Source organism: Phragmites australis, chromosome 11 (assembly GCF_958298935.1).
Source record: "Phragmites australis chromosome 11, lpPhrAust1.1, whole genome shotgun sequence".
NCBI lineage: Eukaryota > Viridiplantae > Streptophyta > Magnoliopsida > Poales > Poaceae > Phragmites > Phragmites australis.
In genome coordinates, this window is record NC_084931.1 from 33,770,923 (window position 1) to 33,789,700 (window position 18,778).

The window sequence follows — 18,778 nt, forward strand, 5'->3', positions numbered from 1 at the left end:
ACGTGCAGCCCCGAGCACTCTCTCTCGAGCACTTCGGTGGGACCTTCGGGGCACCGAGTCCTCGGGGGCTGCCACGTGCAGCCCCGAGCACTCTCTCCCGAGCACTTCGGTGGGACCTTCGGGGCACCGAGTCCTCGGGGGCTGCCACGTGCAGCTCCGAGCACTCTCTCCCGAGCACTTCGGTGGGACCTTCGGGGCACCGAGTCCTCGGGGGCTGCCACGTGCAACCCCGAGCACTCTCTCCCGAGCACTTCGGTGGGACCTTCGGGGCACCGAGTCCTCGGGGGCTGCCACGTGCAGCTCCGAGCACTCTCTCCCGAGCACTTCGGTGGGACCTTCGGGGCACCGAGTCCTCGGGGGCTGCCACGTGCAGCTCCGAGCACTCTCTCCCGAGCACTTCGGTGGGACCTTCGGGGCACCGAGTCCTCGGGGGCTGCCACGTGCAGCCCCGAGCACTCTCTCCCGAGCACTTTCTTCTTGCTATTTGGGCTCTGTGGATCATCGGGGAACTAGGGTGCTCGGGAACCAGAAGCGGCGGCCCCGAGCACCTTCTCCCGGGACTTAGCTTCTACCTACCTTGCAGGGTGGTGACATGTGGTGGATGGCCGGCCTGGCCTCGGGACTTAGGGACCCCTGGTTCTAAATACACCGACAGCCACCCAACCATCCACTGGTGCATACAGAATAAGGAGGATATCTAATTAATTGACCAGGCCGTACCTATATAAGCCTCATGGTTGCGATGTTCAGCTGGGTTACAGGCTTCAAGAGCCGGTCCTTAGGACCCCACACAGGAACAGACACTACCCATCGTGCGGCACAATACATACGCCTTCATGCACCATCCACATACCAACCATCATGTTAGGATCTCTATTCTATGTTACTACAAGATTACCATACACAATTCTTGTTACATAAACATTAGTAAAGATTACCGTTTACCCCAACCATGACAGCAACTAGCATATCTAACCTTTATTTCCCATGACTCATCAACGGCGACAAGGATAATCATACAAAATCTAGTAAACTTTAATCATGAGATTCCAAATTAGACAAGCATGCAAGAAGGATAAATAATTAATATAGAAGTCCTAAAATAGGTGCAAGATGTTCAAGGACACTTGCCTGGCTGCTGCTCAGTGATATTCGTAAACTCGGTTCCGGTATATCTCGAAGTCTTGACTTTGCAGATCATCGATTTCTAAACTGTTGCTCTTCGATATCCTCGTATTGCTTTGGAACGTAGTCGTCTACTCGCAGGAACAATCGACAAAAGAGAAAACACAAATAACTAAGAATAGTACATCAAACAGAGGCATCACATCATAAAAAAACTCTATGGTTGGATAGGATACGAGATTTAGGCGAATTCATAGAGTGTTGCTTGGATTTGAATGAAATTCGCTAAATAAGATTTGAATAGATGATTCTGTTTGAATAATAAGGGCTGGAACAGAATTAACTATAGAAGGCAAGCGCTAACGTGTAAACATCCTAAACAGAAAAGTAAAGATAGAAATAAAGGATCTCCGTAGGGGTTATTTGGGATTTTCACCAAGAGAGCGAGATCAGAGAGTAGAGCAGGGGAGTTTGGCATGGAGGAGTCGGCCGACGGTGGGCTCTCGATGTCGTCGGTGATGGAAAAGGCCCGGGGTTGACGGAGATGGTGCAGACGGGGTCGCATCGCAGCCATGAACTCATGAAGGGCTCAGTTTGACCTGAGGTACAGAAGGACACACACACCGGCGAGCTGAAGGCGGTGAAGTGCACAATTAGATGGCGATAGCAACGATGATCACTGATGTTGACATTGGGCAATAATGGTGTTTCAACAAATCAAGGAGAGCACGAGCGTACAATGTGAGAAGAAAAGCTCGGTTTTATGGTTGGTCTTGTCAGAGAAGTTCCGAGGTAGCGGCAAAAGAGAGACGAACGATCACATGTTCGGAGGTGACCACGCACAGATACAACAAAGAAGACGTGTACGTTCTTAGAGATTGGCTATGATATTCAAGAAATAGTTTGAATAGAAATATTCATATTTTCTGGAACACGATTCTGCAGAGATGGTTTGGATAGGGCTCCACCTGAGAAGGAGATCGATCGGTTGGAACTTTGGCGAGATTACACGACGATGTTGGAAGTTAGGATCGTGTTCCTGGTGGCATCGCTGTAGATGTGAGGGAACCTTCATGTGGCCACACAGAAGATGTGATGGGACACATCGTGACATGGTCGGTGCATCCAAACGGCTCCTGGATTGACGGGGAATGCGGCTGACATTCTATGTATGCAAAACGTGTACGGGACTGGCAGCAGGGATTGCGACATCGAGAACGGGGGCTTTGTTGCAACTTTGGATAAACCAATTTTGGGAGAATGTAGAGGACTAGCAGGGGCACATCTCAGCCAAAGGACTCATGGATTGGAGTGCTAGTTCGCCGAGGAACATGATCTGAACCCGCGTTGCACGCGCAGAACTCTAGACTGAGCAACGGGCACGGCGATCGTGATCCCGGTGGCGTCGGGGATCTAATGGACACACGGTTTCCTGAGGGCGTGTGGGACATCTAGTGGTACGTGCTGGTTAAAGGGTGTAGTGATCCGAGCTCTGTCCGCGACTGCGATGACCGTGGCGGCGCGATGGTGGATTTGAGGGGATAGGGGTTTGGCTAGGGATCACATGGGACGACAACACAAGGTAAAGGAGGAGGGGAAAGGGCTAGTCCGAGGTCCTCACCTTGCTGCAATTATCGGGGAAGAAGCATTTGCGGAGATGACAACGAGGTAGTGCATTACGGGCGGCTGCGGTGGCGGCTCCGGCGAACGGCGGCGTACGGACAAGGTAGCATCGATGTCTAGAGCTTAATGGCGTAGAATAGGGATATAAGAGGACGTGCAACTCCTATTTATAGGGTTAGGGGCAGCTGGTTGAGGTGGAGTCCAAGGCGAACACGAATCAGATTCGAGTTCGAGTCGGTTACGGTTTCATTTTTCACAGTTTTCTATTCTGAGGATCATATCTCCATTGTCCGGACTCTAAATTGGATGTTTCTGGACTCTAAATTATAGTACTTGAAAATATCTACAATTTTGCTATTCATTGAAACTTCTGAAAACACCATCTTGATTTTCAAAAATGCACCACAAGATAAACTATTTGAACTCAAACTTATCTGCGCAGCACTGATTTCGGGGGCCATAACTCCTAGGTCCAACAAAACACAATAGAAAACAAAAACCCAAGCCACAACCAAGTAGGCAACTTCTAAGACTATTCTTCATCCTTGCCTTCACCTCCGGCGAAGTCAACATCGGCTTCCTCATCTGAAAAACAGTAAGAATGAGTACGGAAGATACTCAGCAAGCCCTATACTATTTCAAGATGTTTGATAGATGCATAAGGGGTGATTCAAGGATAAAGCTTTACGGTTTAGTTTTAGGCGTAAAGTAGTTTATGCATATATCCATTTGTATTATCTATGATTGACTTTAAAACAGTTTAAATAGTTTAAAACCAAGTAACAAGCTTTATCTGGGGTTTTCTCGGCCCTGGGAGGGGCTACACCTCACTCCGTAGTACCTTTTATCACATTTGGTGTACCTCTAGTACCACACAGATCCTAGCAGATTCAGCCAACAACCTCCTCACATAGATATCTAGTTCACACACTCACTCATCAAGACACACGCACCAGAGTCTAGTAAAAAAGGTTCTACTTTCGCATGTCCATGACTATAGACACGGCTATTCGAATAAATTTACACTCTGCAGAGATTGTGCAGTTTTACCCACACGATATGTTCAGCCTCCAACTGTTGCTAGCAGCGGAACGAATCATATCGAGACACTCCAATCACCTTTCCTGTCGGGCTTTTCTACGAGATTTACCCCCAAGTGCTAGAGTCCATGTACTGAAGGCCAGTCCCCTTTTTAAGCCTAGGACGGTACTAGCAACCTCCAAACAGATGGACAGATGGCCACTTGACTGCTCGCTGCTCCCAACCTCCTAGTATGATGCCCAACTCAGTCAGGTGAAGGAGAAGTTAAGTCCTACCCATTTAAGACGTATGGTTGCATGGGCGTTGCTAAAGCATGGCTGCAAAATGATTTGGTCCTTAAATGGTCATAACAGGTATCTTCTAGCAATGAATAGCATAAAGGTAACTCAAGCCCCAAGAGCATCCTCGTTCAGAGTACTACTCTACCTGCCCCTGCCAAAGCAGTTTTCACCTATTTTTACACATCTCCCACCATATATCACACGACATCAAGGATTTCATAACCATCACAAAATTCATAACCATCAAGGATTCATGGTATATGAGTTATTATTGATAACAATAGGTCTTATCTCCGAGGAGAAGTGTTTAAAAAGCGACGTCTCCGAGGAGACGTATTCAATCCTAAGCATGCTATATATCAAGACGTTGTTCGTCATTAATATAGATAATAACATGTAATCCAAGGGTGATATGTGTCCTGGATGATAGCATTTCAGTCATGTCAAGTGTTTATATGATTTAACTATTACAAATAGTTCATAAATAGTACAATACATAGCACATGCGATAATAAGTCCAATTTTAAGTTGTTCATGTAGATTATTTGAAAACATAGGTTTAATATGATCAAGAAGATATGACTTGCCTTCTCCGAAGTTCTCTTCGAGTTCTTGGTTGTAATCGGGATCCTCCTCACTCCTGATACTTCCCGCACAACACTCGCAGAACTCTGGTTGCTCTGCAATTGCGACTACGATCAATAACAGCTATACTAGAGAAGAATCAAATAACACCAAATAAAAATAAAAATGAGCCCCAATAGATATCACAATATGATATGTGAGTAGATCTTTATTTTAGATAAATTTCAGTGAAAGAATCGCAAAAATCGGAGCCGGAACAAAGAAGTTATGGCTCCCGGAAGATTTAATCGAAAATTAAATCGAAAAATTATGAAATAGCACTATTCATAGGTGGGACCCACATGTGGGACCCATTGAACAGTAACTTGGGGCCACATGAACAGTGACTCAGTGGGATCCATATGAACAGTACTGGTTTGGGCCGAGTTGGGCTCAAACCAGGCCTGGATGGGCTGTTCTACACACTGCTGGGGCCGCACAGTGCAGACCCGCTCCGGTCTTGGGCTGGCTGGCTATCGGGCTTGGAAGCTGGTCTGGCCCAAGGGGCACAGCCACTGGGCGGTGGGCCGACCAGGTAGAGCCATGGCCCGAGGCTATTTTCCACGAGCGCGCACAAGCGACGGCTCGGCTACACGCGCGCGCGGGCGCATGGCGAAGGAGGGGGAAAAGAGAACTCTGGTGAGGGATCATGGCGGCACAGTGTTGGGAAGCTCGCTGGAGGGAGGTTCTCGCTAGAGATCATCAACGACGAATGGACGCCGGCCATCAGCACGATATCGTTGACTCGGCTGGGGATTCCTCGATGGTGGTCGGCGGCGTAGGCAGCACTAGATGACGGCCAAAGGGGAGACAACGGCGTGGGAAGGATTAGGCAGCACCTCCCCTACACAGGGAGGGGCCAATCCTGCAAAGAAAGGGGGTCTGAGGACCCTAGGCAACACGGCACGAAGGTCTGTCATACTCATGGAGCACTAGCATGCCGATGACGAGCAAAAGCACGGCGGTGAAAACAAACACACTCGGCGGCACGCAGCTATACGCTAATCAGCGGCTTGGGGTGACTACACGCTATCCACACAAACGAACGAGGGGACAAGGAGGCTCACCGAGCGCAAGAACGACAACGGGTGGGACGGCGGCTGGTGATCCATCGAATAGGTGGTGGTGGCATTATTTGCCTACTGGCGAGGGCGGGCTCCTGTCTGGCTTCCGACGAACAGATGGCGATACAAGGACAGAGAGGGCTCACTGGTGCTCCTCGGTAGCACGTCGACGGCGGATTGGCAACGGCGATGTCGCAGCAGCAGGAATGGCGGCAGCGGCAGTGCGGTAGTGGTGGTGAATGGGGAAAAGTGTGAGGAGAAGGAGTCGGGCACGCTATTTATAGACTAAAGAGGGAGCTGGAAAGAGATGGTGCGTTCGTGGGCATCACGGGGTCGTCGGCAGCGACGTGGCAGGATAAGCTCGCCACGTTTCCCGTAGTATGGGTGCTCTGCGCTGCCCATGCGTGGCCTCATGCGTGAAAATCACGCGGCGCAGAGACATGGGCGAAGAGAGAAGAGAGAGAGCAGAGGGAGTGGGAAAAGTGAAGGCCGGTCGACGAGCGAGATATATCCCGGAGAGGACGAACGACAACCGATGAGCACGTCGCGCTGGAAAGGAGGAGGAAGGAGGCCGGTGGTGGCCAATCGACGTGCGACACGTGGACGGACGAGCGGCGCGCGGGCGAACGCGTGGGAGCGGGCCGGTGCGGCTTGGGCGAGCTGGGCTGGAGAGCGCGCGGGAGAGCTGGGGCGGGAGAGTGCGCGGGAGAGCTGGGCCGGGAGAGAGGGAAGAGGGGACTGGGCCGGCTGTGCTTGGGCCAAAAAGTGAGGGAGAGAGAGATTGAGCCCAGGGTGAATAGGAGGAGAGGAAAGAATTTTTGGTTTTGGGATTAAATTCAAATGAGAGATTTGAATTTGAATTTAACTTTGGATTGGATCATTTCAAATAAATATATTTGAAATATGATTTGAACTGGAATATTGAGCTTCCTAAGACGAGAATTTTAATTTGAATTGGATTTGAGCTGAATAGAATCTAAGAGTATATTTGAATTTGAGAGATATTTAAATTCAAATCTCCACACAAAGAACCATAAAGATCACAAACCAAAGCATATGAACCAAATTAATTCAGGGATTAATTCAGAAATTGTCTTGGTGCTATTTGGAATGCTTAGCCTAAATAATATGTTTGAATATATACATACGAGCACATATACTTCAATATATACTACTCGATTTTATATTGGTTTAAATAATTAGAAAACTTTTAATTTGGAGTGAAATTTATAATAAATTTACATGCTAAAACTCAGGATGTTACAACATCGACTCCACCTTCGACATCCACCGTTGAGGGGGTGGTGGACAGCCCCTCTCAACCTCGTCATCGACTCCACTTCCGTCATCCTCCGCTGAGGGGCTGGCATACTTCCCCCTTCAGCCGTGTCGTCGACTCCATCTCCGGGTCACGCTGCCAAACTCTGGACAGCTCTGCCTCTGTCAAGCATTGCCGCGTCCACCGCTGAGGGGGTGGTGAACTGCCCACCTCAGCCTTGACATCGACTTCACTTCTGGCATCCGCCGCTGAGGGGATGGCATACTGCCCCCTCAGCCATGTCGTCGACTCCATCTCCGGCTCATGCCGCTAGGCTCCAGATGGCTCTACCTCTGTCAAGCCTCGCTGCGCTTACTGTTGAGGGGGTAGCAGATTGCACCCCTCAGCCTCGACATCAACTCCATCTTCGGTCCACACCGCCAGGCTCCGGACGGTTCTGCCTCCGTCAAGCCTCGCCACGTTCACCACTGAGGGAGTGGAAGATTGCCCCCCTCAGCCTCAACATAGACTCCGCCTCGGGCTCTTGCCGGCGAGGGCTTTGGATGGCTCTACCTCCGTCACGCCCCACAACCTCGTTATAGCATCTAGGTCCCTAGGTAAGTGGTAAGTGTTTCAGTGATTAACGACAACCGTATCATTGTGAGTAATACGTATGTTTTGAAGGAAATCAAATTCTTTAATTCACAATGATTGAATGGTTTTTCTTGGTCCCTCATGGAATTCTATTGGTTGATCAAAAGACTTTTGCGTCAAGATTAAGGATCTTATAATTCTAAGTGTCACAATGTGATGAAGGACACTTAGAGTAGACATAGATCTCCTTTTTATCTTTTGACCGTACTATAAAGGGGGGATAAGTGTTGTAGCTTGACCTAGTTGAGTCTAGATATAGTTGGATGCACACTTGTGAAAATCTAGCACTAGGTAGCTCAAAGAAATCCATGGGTGAGAAGTTAAGAAGTTAAACTCAAAGTTGATTGAATTGGACGAGTTTCAGGAAGTTTCTCTCACTGGATTGTCCAATGAGAGAAGGATTTTACTCACCGGACTATTTTTCTTCTCTGTGAAGATTTCAAATGAACTCACCGGATTGTCCGGTGATGGAAGGAATTTTGCACCAGAGCATTTAACAGAAGAGTCATTTTTCAGAGAAATTTGAAATTGCATGCACCGGATTGTCCGGTGATCTGAAGAACTCATACACCGGACTATTTAATAGAAGAGTCATTTTTCTATAGAAAATCAGAGTTAAACTGACTGGATTGTCCGGTGACTTAATGGAGTCATCACCGGACTATTTAACCAACCGGATTATAACTCACCGGACTATCCGGTGATGCTATGTGGAAGAACACCGGAGCATTTTGTAACTGCTACTGACAACTGTCAAATCAACGTGTTAAAAAATTTAACTCACCGGATTATCCGGTGTTCATAGAGGCGTGTGCACCGGACCATCCGGTGTTCACAGAAAAAGTGAATGGTTGGCCAACGGCTAGATTTAGACCTCTAGCCTATATATACCCCATCCCTTGGTTTCATTCGTCTCTCTTGTAACTCAGAAGCATTCATACATAGTGAGTATCATCTAGAATCAAGGGAGAGTACTTGAAGTGATTTGCAAGTTCTTAATTGAAGATTAAGAACTCTATTAGTGCTGCAAGAGTAGTGAGTGTGCATCTAGCTGTTGTTTTAGGCTTGATTGGGATCAAGTGAACCGGTTAGCTTCTTACTCTTGGTGGTTGGCAACACCTAGCCGGCCGTGGAGATTGGAGGTGTTCTCGTTGAGTTCTTGGAGGTCTTGTGGGAGCCTCAGGAAGCTCGTGTACTTGGTTTGATGCCCGCCAATTCAGAGATAGAGAAGTGGCAATCACTAGTGAGCACTTAAGTCTTGGTGACTCAAGGGAGAGCGACATCCTTGTGTGGATGCTCCAACGAGGATTAGTGGAGAGTGCCAACTCTTCGATACCTCGGGAAAAACTCGGTGTCCTCTTTCTCTACTCTTGTTTCAATTCCGTACTTTACTTATGTTCTATATGCTTGCATGTTTGTGCTTATCATTCAAGCTTACTAGGTCGTCTAGCTACTTTTATACTTTCTAAGCTAAGGTTGCTCTTTGTTCTAGAAATCTTTAGTTGGTTTAGTTTTTGATTAGTACCATATTCACCCCCCTCTAGGGCCACTAGATCCTTTCACTCGCCTTCAACTTCACCTCCGATTTCACCGCGACGTACCGGCCAGCCTTGAACCTATTGAGCATTGTCACGGGGCTCCAGACTAGGTCACCTCCATTGAACCTCGCCACTGTCACTTGCTGCCATCGCTGAGAGGTTTTAGAAGGATGGGAAACTATTCGGGATATCCTGACTCTGAGGTAGGGCTAAAGCTAGTTCTCTACTCATCCGCTCACTCCTCGGAACCTCAGAGCCAACAGATGAGAGGGTACTGTTGGGGGAACACCCCCGACTGGAGATATTTAGATGAAATACTATGGTATTACTATAGTTGTCATAGTATCTTAGCCACCATGTGGTATGTAAAGGGGTGAAATATCCAAAATATCACTCTATGCACATTATTGTAATATAATATCTTAGTGACAGGCTAGTAATTTTCCCTACCCTTTTGCTCTATAAATAAGCCCTCAAAGGATAGGAGAGGGGGTTCTAGAGGTTTTCCCCCATTTACTCAAACTTCCACATATACACAAATATCGTTTCTCTCTGCTCTGTCCTTCTGACTTATAGGTTCTTCTTCAAGATTGAGTCTACTCTCTAGAAGAGGCTCTCATCGCACTTGTTCATGGAAGATTTTTCTTCTCCAACAAAGATTATTCCCGATGAACTTATATGTGGAATTCTTGTTAGAATATACGGTAAGCTTGGGCTTTACAAGGATGCACATCACACATTTGAGGAAATTGAGAAGGCAGGCCTTCTAAGCAACTAGCAAACTTATGTGGCAATGGCTCAAGTTCAAATGAATGTTGAAGATTATGATAAAGCTCTAGAGGTTTTAGAAACTATGAGGGCGAAAAATGTGAAACCATTACACTTTTCGGACAATGCTCTTCTCCTATGTTATGTTGCAAAGTAGGGGTGGCAATGTTTGAGTTGGGGTTGGGTGGAGCATGAATGCACCTGACCTGAAACCTGAATCGTTAAACCCGACTCGAACATGAAATTATAATTGCGTGCAAAATCATCCCACCTCTGCCACGGCGGGGAAACCGACCTGACCCCTGAGATATCATCTCATCACAGGTTCTTGGCTTCGCCACCATCTCATCTCAGGTTCTCGGCTTTGCCACCACCGCCGCCACTGGTGCCATCACTCCCTCCCCGTCCTCCACCGGCGCGGGTGCTGCCACCTCCTTTGTCTTTGCCTCGGTGTTGGGTCCTCCACTGGCAGTGCCTCGCCTACCGCCTACGCGGCGCTCTCTGACACACGGATCTGAAGACGACGGCAAGGATGGCATCGGCGACACGCGGGCAGAGGAAGAGGTTGGCTGGTCGAGGGCGACGGGGAGGAGGCTAGCCTGGAGCGGGAGAGCATGGCGAGGAGGTCAGCCTGGAGCGGGTGGAGGATGCGGCAGTGGGTTGCCCGAGTGTGGGCTACTAGGCTGAGTCTGGGGCCGTGGGGTACCCGTCGGTGCAGAAGCTGCCCCGACCCTAAACCCACCTAGAATCAGGGCCCTGGCCTAATGGTCTCATGGGTCAAATTTTGCATCCGAACCCGTCCCCACCTAGTCTGAAACCCACGGAGCCCATCCCGATCTGGCCCACTTACACTCTTGTTGCAAAGGAAGACATAGCTGTTGCCCAAGATACCTTCAGAGCCCTCTCCAAATATGGCCTCCCTGATGTGTTTTGCTGTAATGACCTGCTCAGGTTGTATATGAGGCTAGGACATCTAGGGAAGGCCAAGGCATTAGTTTTGAAGATCAGGGAAGATGATTTGCAGCTTTGATGACGACCTCTGTATGACAGTGATGGAATTGCCTAATTTTGCTAAAATTGGAAAATGAAAATAAAAATAAATTAAAAATCCTGGTTTGACATCGGGAAGTTCTAGTTGCAGACTGTGAACTCAAACCTGCAGAAACTTGAGCCCAAGTACGTTACGCGCAACAACTCATGGACCTCAATTTCTCCCCTTCCGTGGCAAATGTTTCAGAAAAATGTTCCGGCGCAAACTTACAGCGCTGTTCCGCAGACTTGTCGATTTCTTTCTCCTGCACGAGACGGCTCCACGCGCCAACCTCCCTCCCATCGTGAGATCGCCGAAAATATCGCGTGGCGCTCGCCTCATCCACGCATATCTCCCGCCCGCTTCCTGCACCCCTCCGCGCCACGCATCCGCCCTCCTCGCCGCCTGATCCGTCGGATGCTGCACCGCAGCTCGTGGCGGCCGTCGCTCCCCGCCCTTTATATGACGGGGAGGCGCGCATCCGGCTCGAGATTCCGTCGACGCCATTGCATCGCACCGCTTCCACACGACACGACCGTGTTGAGCACTTGAGCGGAGTTGTTGAGTCTCTGTGCGCCACAAGAAACTTCTAGAGGCAGCAGCTTGCCATGACGTCCACCGTGACGACGCCCAGCCGGCCGCTCTCCGCCGGGTGTGGCCGCCGCTCGGCCGGGCCGCGTCGATCCGGGCCTACCGTGCTCTCCCTCAAGGGGCCGCTGCGACGGACGCCGTCCACTAGCTGCTCGGCGCTCGCGTCGCCCGAGAAGCAGAGCACGGCCAAGCTCCCGCCGCCGCTGCCGACGACGACGGCGTCGAGGACCGCGGCGCCGGAGGCGGAGAGAACGGACTACAGCGAGGTGGCGGCCGCGCTGGAGAGCATCTACAAGCTCAGCCCCGCCGTGGTCGAAGAGAAGCACGACGAGGACAACAAGAGCATGAAGGGCAAGAAGAAGAGGAAGGGCAGGGTGGTGAGCGCTCCTTCTCCTCCACCTGAACACCATTGCAATTGGCATCAGCGGTTCAATCCTCTGCCTTGTCAATTCTTGCAGCATCTGAATTAATTAATCACTTTTTGTGTGCATATGCAGGGAAGGAGCACGGTGATCGTGAGGAGCCGGAGGAAGAGGCGTGGGAGGAGGATGGACCTGGGGAAGAGGGTGGAGATGAAGAGCAGGGAGGGGGACGCCGGCGGCAAGAAGGAGGAGGTGCGAGAGTTCGAGGAGATGCTGCTCAGGGAGCACTCGGTGTCTACGGACATGGGCAGCCTCGACTGGAAACGCATGAAGATCCCGCCGGTGCTCAGCTCCGCGCAAAGCGCGCGCCTCTTCAAAACGATGCAGCCCATGAAGGTGAGCGCTAATTTTTCACAATTTTTACGTGTATCCCCGAATATTGTGATCATTCCTGGTTGATTTCATCGGGAGAGGACTTACAAGTTAGCGTCCAAAACAATTGTTCCAGGCGATCTTTGAGGTGCAAGAGAGCTTGCGGGACGAGCTACAGAGGGAGCCGACCGACGCAGAGCTCGCGGAGGCCACTAACATGACCATGCAGCAGCTGCGCCGCCGCCTCGACGTCGGCCGAGCCGCCAGGAACAAGCTCATCAAGGTAAACAATGGCACGGCACACTCATCCACTATATATTCTACTTGTACCGATGATGTGGATCGAAGCATGAAACACACCGTGTAGTCTGTACAGTAGTGTTCTAGCCTCTCAGACTGAAAATTCAGATACACTATATCCAATGCTTTCTGATACAAGATAGCACTAGGGCATAGTGGTGATCGATGGTGTTGCTTGGTTGGTTGCAGCACAATCTCCGGCTGGTGTTGTACGCAATCAACAAGTACTACCCGGACATAGCCAACGGCGAGAGGTTCGACGACCTCTGCCAGGCCGGCGCCACCGGCCTCATCACCGCCGTCGACCGGTTCGAGCCGAAGCGCGGGTTTCGCATATCGACCTACGCTCTCTTCTGGATCAGACACTCCATCGTCCGCGCAATGACGCTCTCCAACTTCACACGGTTCCCCTTCGCCATGGAATCGGTAATGCCTAGCTTGCAATGACTCTACTACTCTCTTGAGTCTTCAGAGAGGGAAAAGTTGTAACGGCAAGGTAAATAAAATGCAACGAACAATGCAGGAGAGGCAGGAGATTAACAAGACGAGGGAGGAGCTGGCGTTCGAGCTCGGGAGGACGCCCACGGACGAAGAGGTCGTGAAGAGGGTCGGGATATCACCGGCGAGGTACCGCGACGTGCTGAGGATGACGAAGCCGACCTACTCCCTGCACTCGCGGAACCGCGTGACGCAGGAGGAGCTCATCAACGAGGTCACCGACGACGACGCCATCGGGGTCGACGCCGGCAAGCACAACACGCTCCTCCGCCTGGCCATCGACGATCTCGTAAGTCTTTTCCGTCCGAACAACGTAACTTAATTCGACATCGAGATGCATGTAACAAACAATGCTGATGGATGGGTGGGCGTTGTGTGCAAATAACTGCAGCTGGACTCTCTGAAGCCCAAGGAGAGCGTGGTGATCAGGCAGCGGTTCGGGCTGGACCGCCGGGGCAAGCGCACGCTCACCGAGATCGCCGGCAACCTCAACATCTCGAGGGAAATGGTCCGCAAGTACGAGCTCAAGGCCCTGATGAAGCTCAAGCACCCCACACGAGTGGACTACCTCCGCAGATACATGTGAGCTGATGCCAGGTGTGCATATGCACCATTATTCATGCCAACGTGTAGCATCAAGTACCAATGCAATTACCTGCAATACAGTCGTAGTACAAGTACCACAAAACACAGTCTCTGCTGCTGTATATATGTGTGGATATCTTCTACCTCAACTCTGCACTTGATACTACAGAGTCGATCGCACTACCCAGGAAAAAACATTTCGTGCTATAGACATGTCCATATACAAAGATGGTGTGTGTGTGTGTGTCCTGAATCCTGATGAGTTTATTTGAGCGAGGTTGTGTTGCAGGTCTCGCATGTAATTCTTAACATGCATGCATGCATGGTACAAGAAATGTTCCCTGTTTGCAGCTTTGGTTAGCAATAGAAAATCATCATTTATCTGCACTTCTACCTTCAGAATTTCTCATTTTGTCCACCCATGAAAATATAACAGTTCTGAACCAGTTTGTTTCTGAACCCTGTCGACTGCAGAGTGACGCCTAGTCACCCATGGAGGGAGAAATTCCACTAGCCTTTACACACATAGATTATTAACACAAATAGATAGGTGAAAAAATCATAAGAAAGATATAAGAATCAATAGATGAATAAATATTAGATGTGAAAGATGAACAGATAAAATAACATGTATGTTCATGTCAGAGTTGCCTTTCCCAGTCACTCATCCTCGTCTGACTCAACAAGGGTAAGATTGGTTGCTCGTATATCCTGTTGCACGCATGAATTATACGTATGCTGAAGGGAAGCAGACTTAGCGGATGCTCGTGAATTTATGGTGAGTTTCTTGTGTAAAAAAAATGGTTAAGGATAAGAGTATTGAAAAGAAAAGTGTTTGGTTGGTTGTATCTGTCTGAACAAGCTGAACTGAGTTTCTGTTTGGTTGACTAAATCTTTTATCGCTTGAGCGGATACGAGAACTGAGATTATGATTTGTTGCTGTTATGAAAATAATGTTATGATACGGACAAGTGAATCCACTTATATGAACGAATACAAGCGGTTGCATCTGCTTCGCCAAATTACAGACTTATAATTACACGCGCTCAAAAAAACTTAAACAACACGTACATACAACCAAACACATATCTCCTAAAATTATGCGCATAAACCGAACCGAAATACGTTCGTACGGTCAACTAATCACGTCCCAATTGAACAAGTCATGACGACCAAGCTAGAATGACAGACAGACAGACACAGGAACGCTCGGGCACGCCACATGTAACGGATCGCGCGCGTCAGGTTCCTGCAAAATTGTCCATCTGCGGGCAAAAAACTCCAAGCTCGCAAGTCCCAACCTCCCGTGAGGGCGCGGAGCTCACGGCGCCATGCATGGCGCCACGTACACGGGTACTGGTCCTCCTCCTCCATCCCCACACCAACCTCCACTAACCCTTGAAGCCGCGCCGCATTAACGCATCGCGCAACTGCTTCTGACGCGAGGAAAGAAGCTCGCTTTCGCGTCTCGCAGCCCAGCGATCGATCCGGCTCCGGCCATGGTGAAGCTAGCCACCGCCAGGGAGGCGCGCATGTACGGGCCGGCGCTAGCGGTGCGGCGGTGGGAGTACATCAACGCGGGGTTGTACGTGTTCGCTGCGCTGCTCCTGGTGGCGGGCCTCGCGGCGCTGTCCGCGGGCGGAGCGGCCAGGGCGGGGCTCGCCGTGGCCGCCGTGGCGCTGGCGGTCGTCGCCGCCGTGAACGCGCATGACCTCGCGGCGCACCTCGCCGGCGTCGACTGGCGTGTGGGGCTGGCAAGGTACGATGTCCAGCTCGGGCTCGTCGAGCTCCTCGTGCCAGCGCTGCACGCCGCGGGGTGCGTTCTTGGCGTCGTCGGCGTTTTCTTGCTGGTCTCCCAGGTGCGCGGATCCATGATTGTTAATTCCCCCCAATTTTCTCGAGTCATTGGCGAACATGCACGGTTGATCAATTATGGAATGGAACTCGCAGAGCGAGGGAGCAGGGTACAGCTACGGTAAGGAGAAGCACGCGGCGAACATGCTGCTGGCCGCGGCGCTGCTGTGGCTGCTGGGCTCGGTGCTCAACTCGTGCCAGGTCTACGAGCGCGCCGACGGCCGGGCGCAGCTGCTGCAGTCGAGCGTGCAGGTGCCCATGCTCCTGGGGAGCCTGCTCTTCCTGGTCGCCGCGGTCCTGAACCTGCGCCGTGAACCGGACCTAGTGGTAAGCTCCGTTTCTATCCGCGTCCGTTGTACTGTACTACTGGCTGCGCGTGACTGATCGAGCGAGTACTGACCATGCGCTGGTGATGCAGGGCCGGAGCTGGGTGTGGCTGTGCCTGTTGGGGAGCGTGCTGTGGCTGGCGGGGGCGCTGTTCAACGTGCTCAAGGTGTTCATGATGCACCAGAGCGACGCGCTGCGGCTGGAGAAGCTGCGCGGCGGCGCGCAGGAGCGGCTCAGCCGGGACCGCGAGGGCCGCGTTCCGCTCAACTGGGAGGAGGCCGCCCGGAGGAGGGCGCTGCACTCCGAGCTCCGGTGAGCCGAGCGCCACAGCCCACCCGTCGCAGAGCAAAAAATAATCCGTGCTGTAAAAAGCAAGAGGGGCAAAAACAAGTGCCAAATAAATTGTTTGGGCCCGTGTTAGGATGCAGTGTCGGCCTTTTTGCTGAACTCGTAGACCTGTGTAATTTGTAGCCCATCCAGGTTCAAGAAATCTTATTTAGAGGAGGTTCTCCACAACTGCTGAAATCGACGACGACGGTGAGGTGAGGGAGAGACGGCGGTTGACGATGAAGGAGATGCTGACATGTGTCAGGCGTGTAGGTGGGCCGGGAGATGGGAAATAACTTTGACGTCGCCCATAACAGACTTTTCTAGGAATAATATTACTTTATTGAAAAATTATAAAAATAATAATCAAAATCATAAAATTGTAAGAATATATTCTGTCGGCCGACATCCTACCTCTCATTCGGTTCTGAGGCCCGTCGCACACGAAGTGTCCATAAGTCTACGTTCCGCAGATAATATTAAAAAAATATAATTTTTATATTATCTTGGATAGAGCTGAGATGATCTTTATATAAAAATTATATCAATTGATGAGATATATAATTTTGTAGTTGGGTACTTTTTCAATTGAACCTTTTTAGTGCTAAAAGGTGGTAGAAGCTCCTGATTTAGACTTTTAGATCTGAAATTTACAATTATTTTTTATTTATCTAAACGGATTTAAATAGAGAGGTGTTTAACTACAAAGTTGTAAATCTCCTTTAGAGACACAATTTTTATAGAAGATATCATCTCATTCCAAAATCATATGAAAAAATTATAAATTTTTCTTTGAAAATCGTCTGCACGACATAGGATCTGTCAGCACGCGAACTAACAACAGGCTTCTGGATCCACTGTCACTAGGATGTTGTAACGTGGAGTGCTGATAGATCTAGGATGTTGGAACGTGGAGTGCTGATAGATCCCTAATCGGCACTTCACGTACCGACATATATTTATTCTTATAATTTTATAATTTTGACTATTATTTTTACAATATTTCAATAAAATAATATTATTTTAAAAAAAACCCATGACACCAAAACAGGCCGAGAACAAACAGGCCGATCCATATTTTTGTATGAGAAGGTAGCATCTACACCACTATTTTGTTTTTAAAAATATTATAACTATTTCGATAGTATTTTGAATTTTGAGAGAACTAGTAAGATGACAACGTTAATAATATGGCTAGTCTTGTTATAATATTTTATCTCGATAATATTTGATTAATTGTATTTTACATGTACTCTTTATTTAGATATATGATTTTTATAATAATTTTGTTTTTTTCTAAGACTATATTTGAGATGGATCTTCAATTATTGTTTTTTTTATTTAGACTCTTTTAGATATTTTGTTCCTCAAACGGTATGAAAATCGAATTGCTAATTTTTTCATAATTTTGAATTTTGAATTTAACTATTTATTCATCATATTTGATATGAACTCTTTGGTTTAATCTAGACTCTTAAATATCCATAATAATAAGTGATCTAGATCTTTTTTTCTTCAGATTAATATGATAATTTTGTGTTTTTGAAAACAAATGTGGTTGCTTATTTTCCCCTCAAATATTAAGATAATAAATTAGAATATTGTATTTTGTTGTATATTGGAAAGGCAACATGTTTATTTTTTAAACTATCACCGTTAGAAGAGTAATAGGGATAGGCACCTGTCGCCCAACCACCGAACGACAGGAAGTTAGAGGTGCAATTTTTCAAAACAAACCTCTATTTTTACAGTTTTTTTATTAAAAATATAAAAATAAAAAACTATGTCTTTAACTCCCTTATCTGTAACAAATGTTCGTCCTTACCCGCATGTTTCCTTCCGAAGCTCCCTCCAATGCGAACGAGCACGTAGCTCGATGGTGCGCTCGCTGGCTGTGTCTGGGTTGGGAGCTCAACTCCTCGCTCTCACACTTGCGCTCAGGTTTAGGACTTATTTGTATTTTTATGATTCTAACAATCCAGATTTTGATTCTCACAATTTAGAATCTGGATTTTGCAATCTAAAACAAACACTGAATTATTAAAATCTCTCCCCTCTCTTCTCTCCCCCTCTTGCCATCTTGTGTGGGCGAGACCACCGTCGCCACTCGCCTTTGCTGCCCATAGGGTGCCGCCCCAAAATCCGACACCTCGCTGTTGTGCTTTCTACGCACAGCTAATGGGGAGCTTTGCTTCTGTTTAGTATATTGTTCTTAGATGTGTGTGCTTACTTGTTTTCGGTGTGCGCGATTGCAATAGGAGACAAGCAGTACGTGAGCTTGCAGGACCAGATCTTTAAATAGTTGAGCAACCCACTGCTAAAGAAAAGTATCCTTAATCGCATTGATCCTATTGTAGGAAAATGTATCTTTTACTTTATAATTGCATGCTTTTGTCAATATGAATCTCATGTTTAGGATTTATTAGTACTTTCTGTGATTATCCTTGTCGCTGGTGTTGTAGTTGGGTGTCAAGGGAAGAAATACTTAGTTGTGCTATCAAGTCAGGTGGATAAATGTTAATTTGATTAATGGTCTATGTAATATGAACTGGTTTG

At 48.5% G+C, this 18,778-nt stretch overlaps 2 protein-coding genes and 1 pseudogene across 2 annotated transcripts; all 3 read left to right on the plus strand.

The window, feature by feature from the left end:
* LOC133884196 (pentatricopeptide repeat-containing protein At5g27270-like) overlaps positions 1–11,064 on the plus strand; it is a 29,382-nt pseudogene extending 18,318 nt beyond the window's left edge.
* Positions 11,065–11,523: 459 nt separating this feature from the next.
* LOC133885409 (RNA polymerase sigma factor sigE, chloroplastic/mitochondrial-like) lies at positions 11,524–14,101 on the plus strand. The gene is made up of 6 exons (XM_062325119.1): positions 11,524–11,974; positions 12,095–12,355; positions 12,468–12,614; positions 12,821–13,057; positions 13,155–13,418; positions 13,521–14,101. Exons 1-6 carry the CDS (start codon positions 11,615–11,617, stop codon positions 13,713–13,715), a joined length of 1,464 nt encoding a protein of 487 aa, XP_062181103.1. The 5' UTR covers positions 11,524–11,614; the 3' UTR covers positions 13,716–14,101.
* An 858-nt stretch (positions 14,102–14,959) lies between these two features.
* On the plus strand, positions 14,960–16,404 carry LOC133885479 (uncharacterized). The gene is made up of 3 exons (XM_062325200.1): positions 14,960–15,573; positions 15,665–15,895; positions 15,987–16,404. The coding sequence occupies exons 1-3, from the start codon at positions 15,214–15,216 to the stop codon at positions 16,209–16,211; spliced, it is 816 nt and encodes a 271-aa protein (XP_062181184.1). The 5' UTR covers positions 14,960–15,213; the 3' UTR covers positions 16,212–16,404.
* Positions 16,405–18,778: the final 2,374 nt, after the last annotated feature.

What these genes read in the sequence shown, in the direction of transcription:
- LOC133885409 (XM_062325119.1), top strand. Translation starts at nt 11,615, where the DNA reads ATGACGTCCACCGTGACGACGCCCAGCCGGCCGCTCTCCGCCGGGTGT. An exon ending in CCAGGAACAAGCTCATCAAG is followed by an intron (nt 12,615 to 12,820) that starts GTAAACAATGGC and finishes GGTTGGTTGCAG; the next exon opens with CACAATCTCCGGCTGGTGTT. An exon ending in GCCTGGCCATCGACGATCTC is followed by an intron (nt 13,419 to 13,520) that starts GTAAGTCTTTTC and finishes AAATAACTGCAG; the next exon opens with CTGGACTCTCTGAAGCCCAA.
- LOC133885479 (XM_062325200.1), top strand. Translation starts at nt 15,214, where the DNA reads ATGGTGAAGCTAGCCACCGCCAGGGAGGCGCGCATGTACGGGCCGGCG. An exon ending in TTTTCTTGCTGGTCTCCCAG is followed by an intron (nt 15,574 to 15,664) that starts GTGCGCGGATCC and finishes TGGAACTCGCAG; the next exon opens with AGCGAGGGAGCAGGGTACAG. An exon ending in GCCGTGAACCGGACCTAGTG is followed by an intron (nt 15,896 to 15,986) that starts GTAAGCTCCGTT and finishes CTGGTGATGCAG; the next exon opens with GGCCGGAGCTGGGTGTGGCT.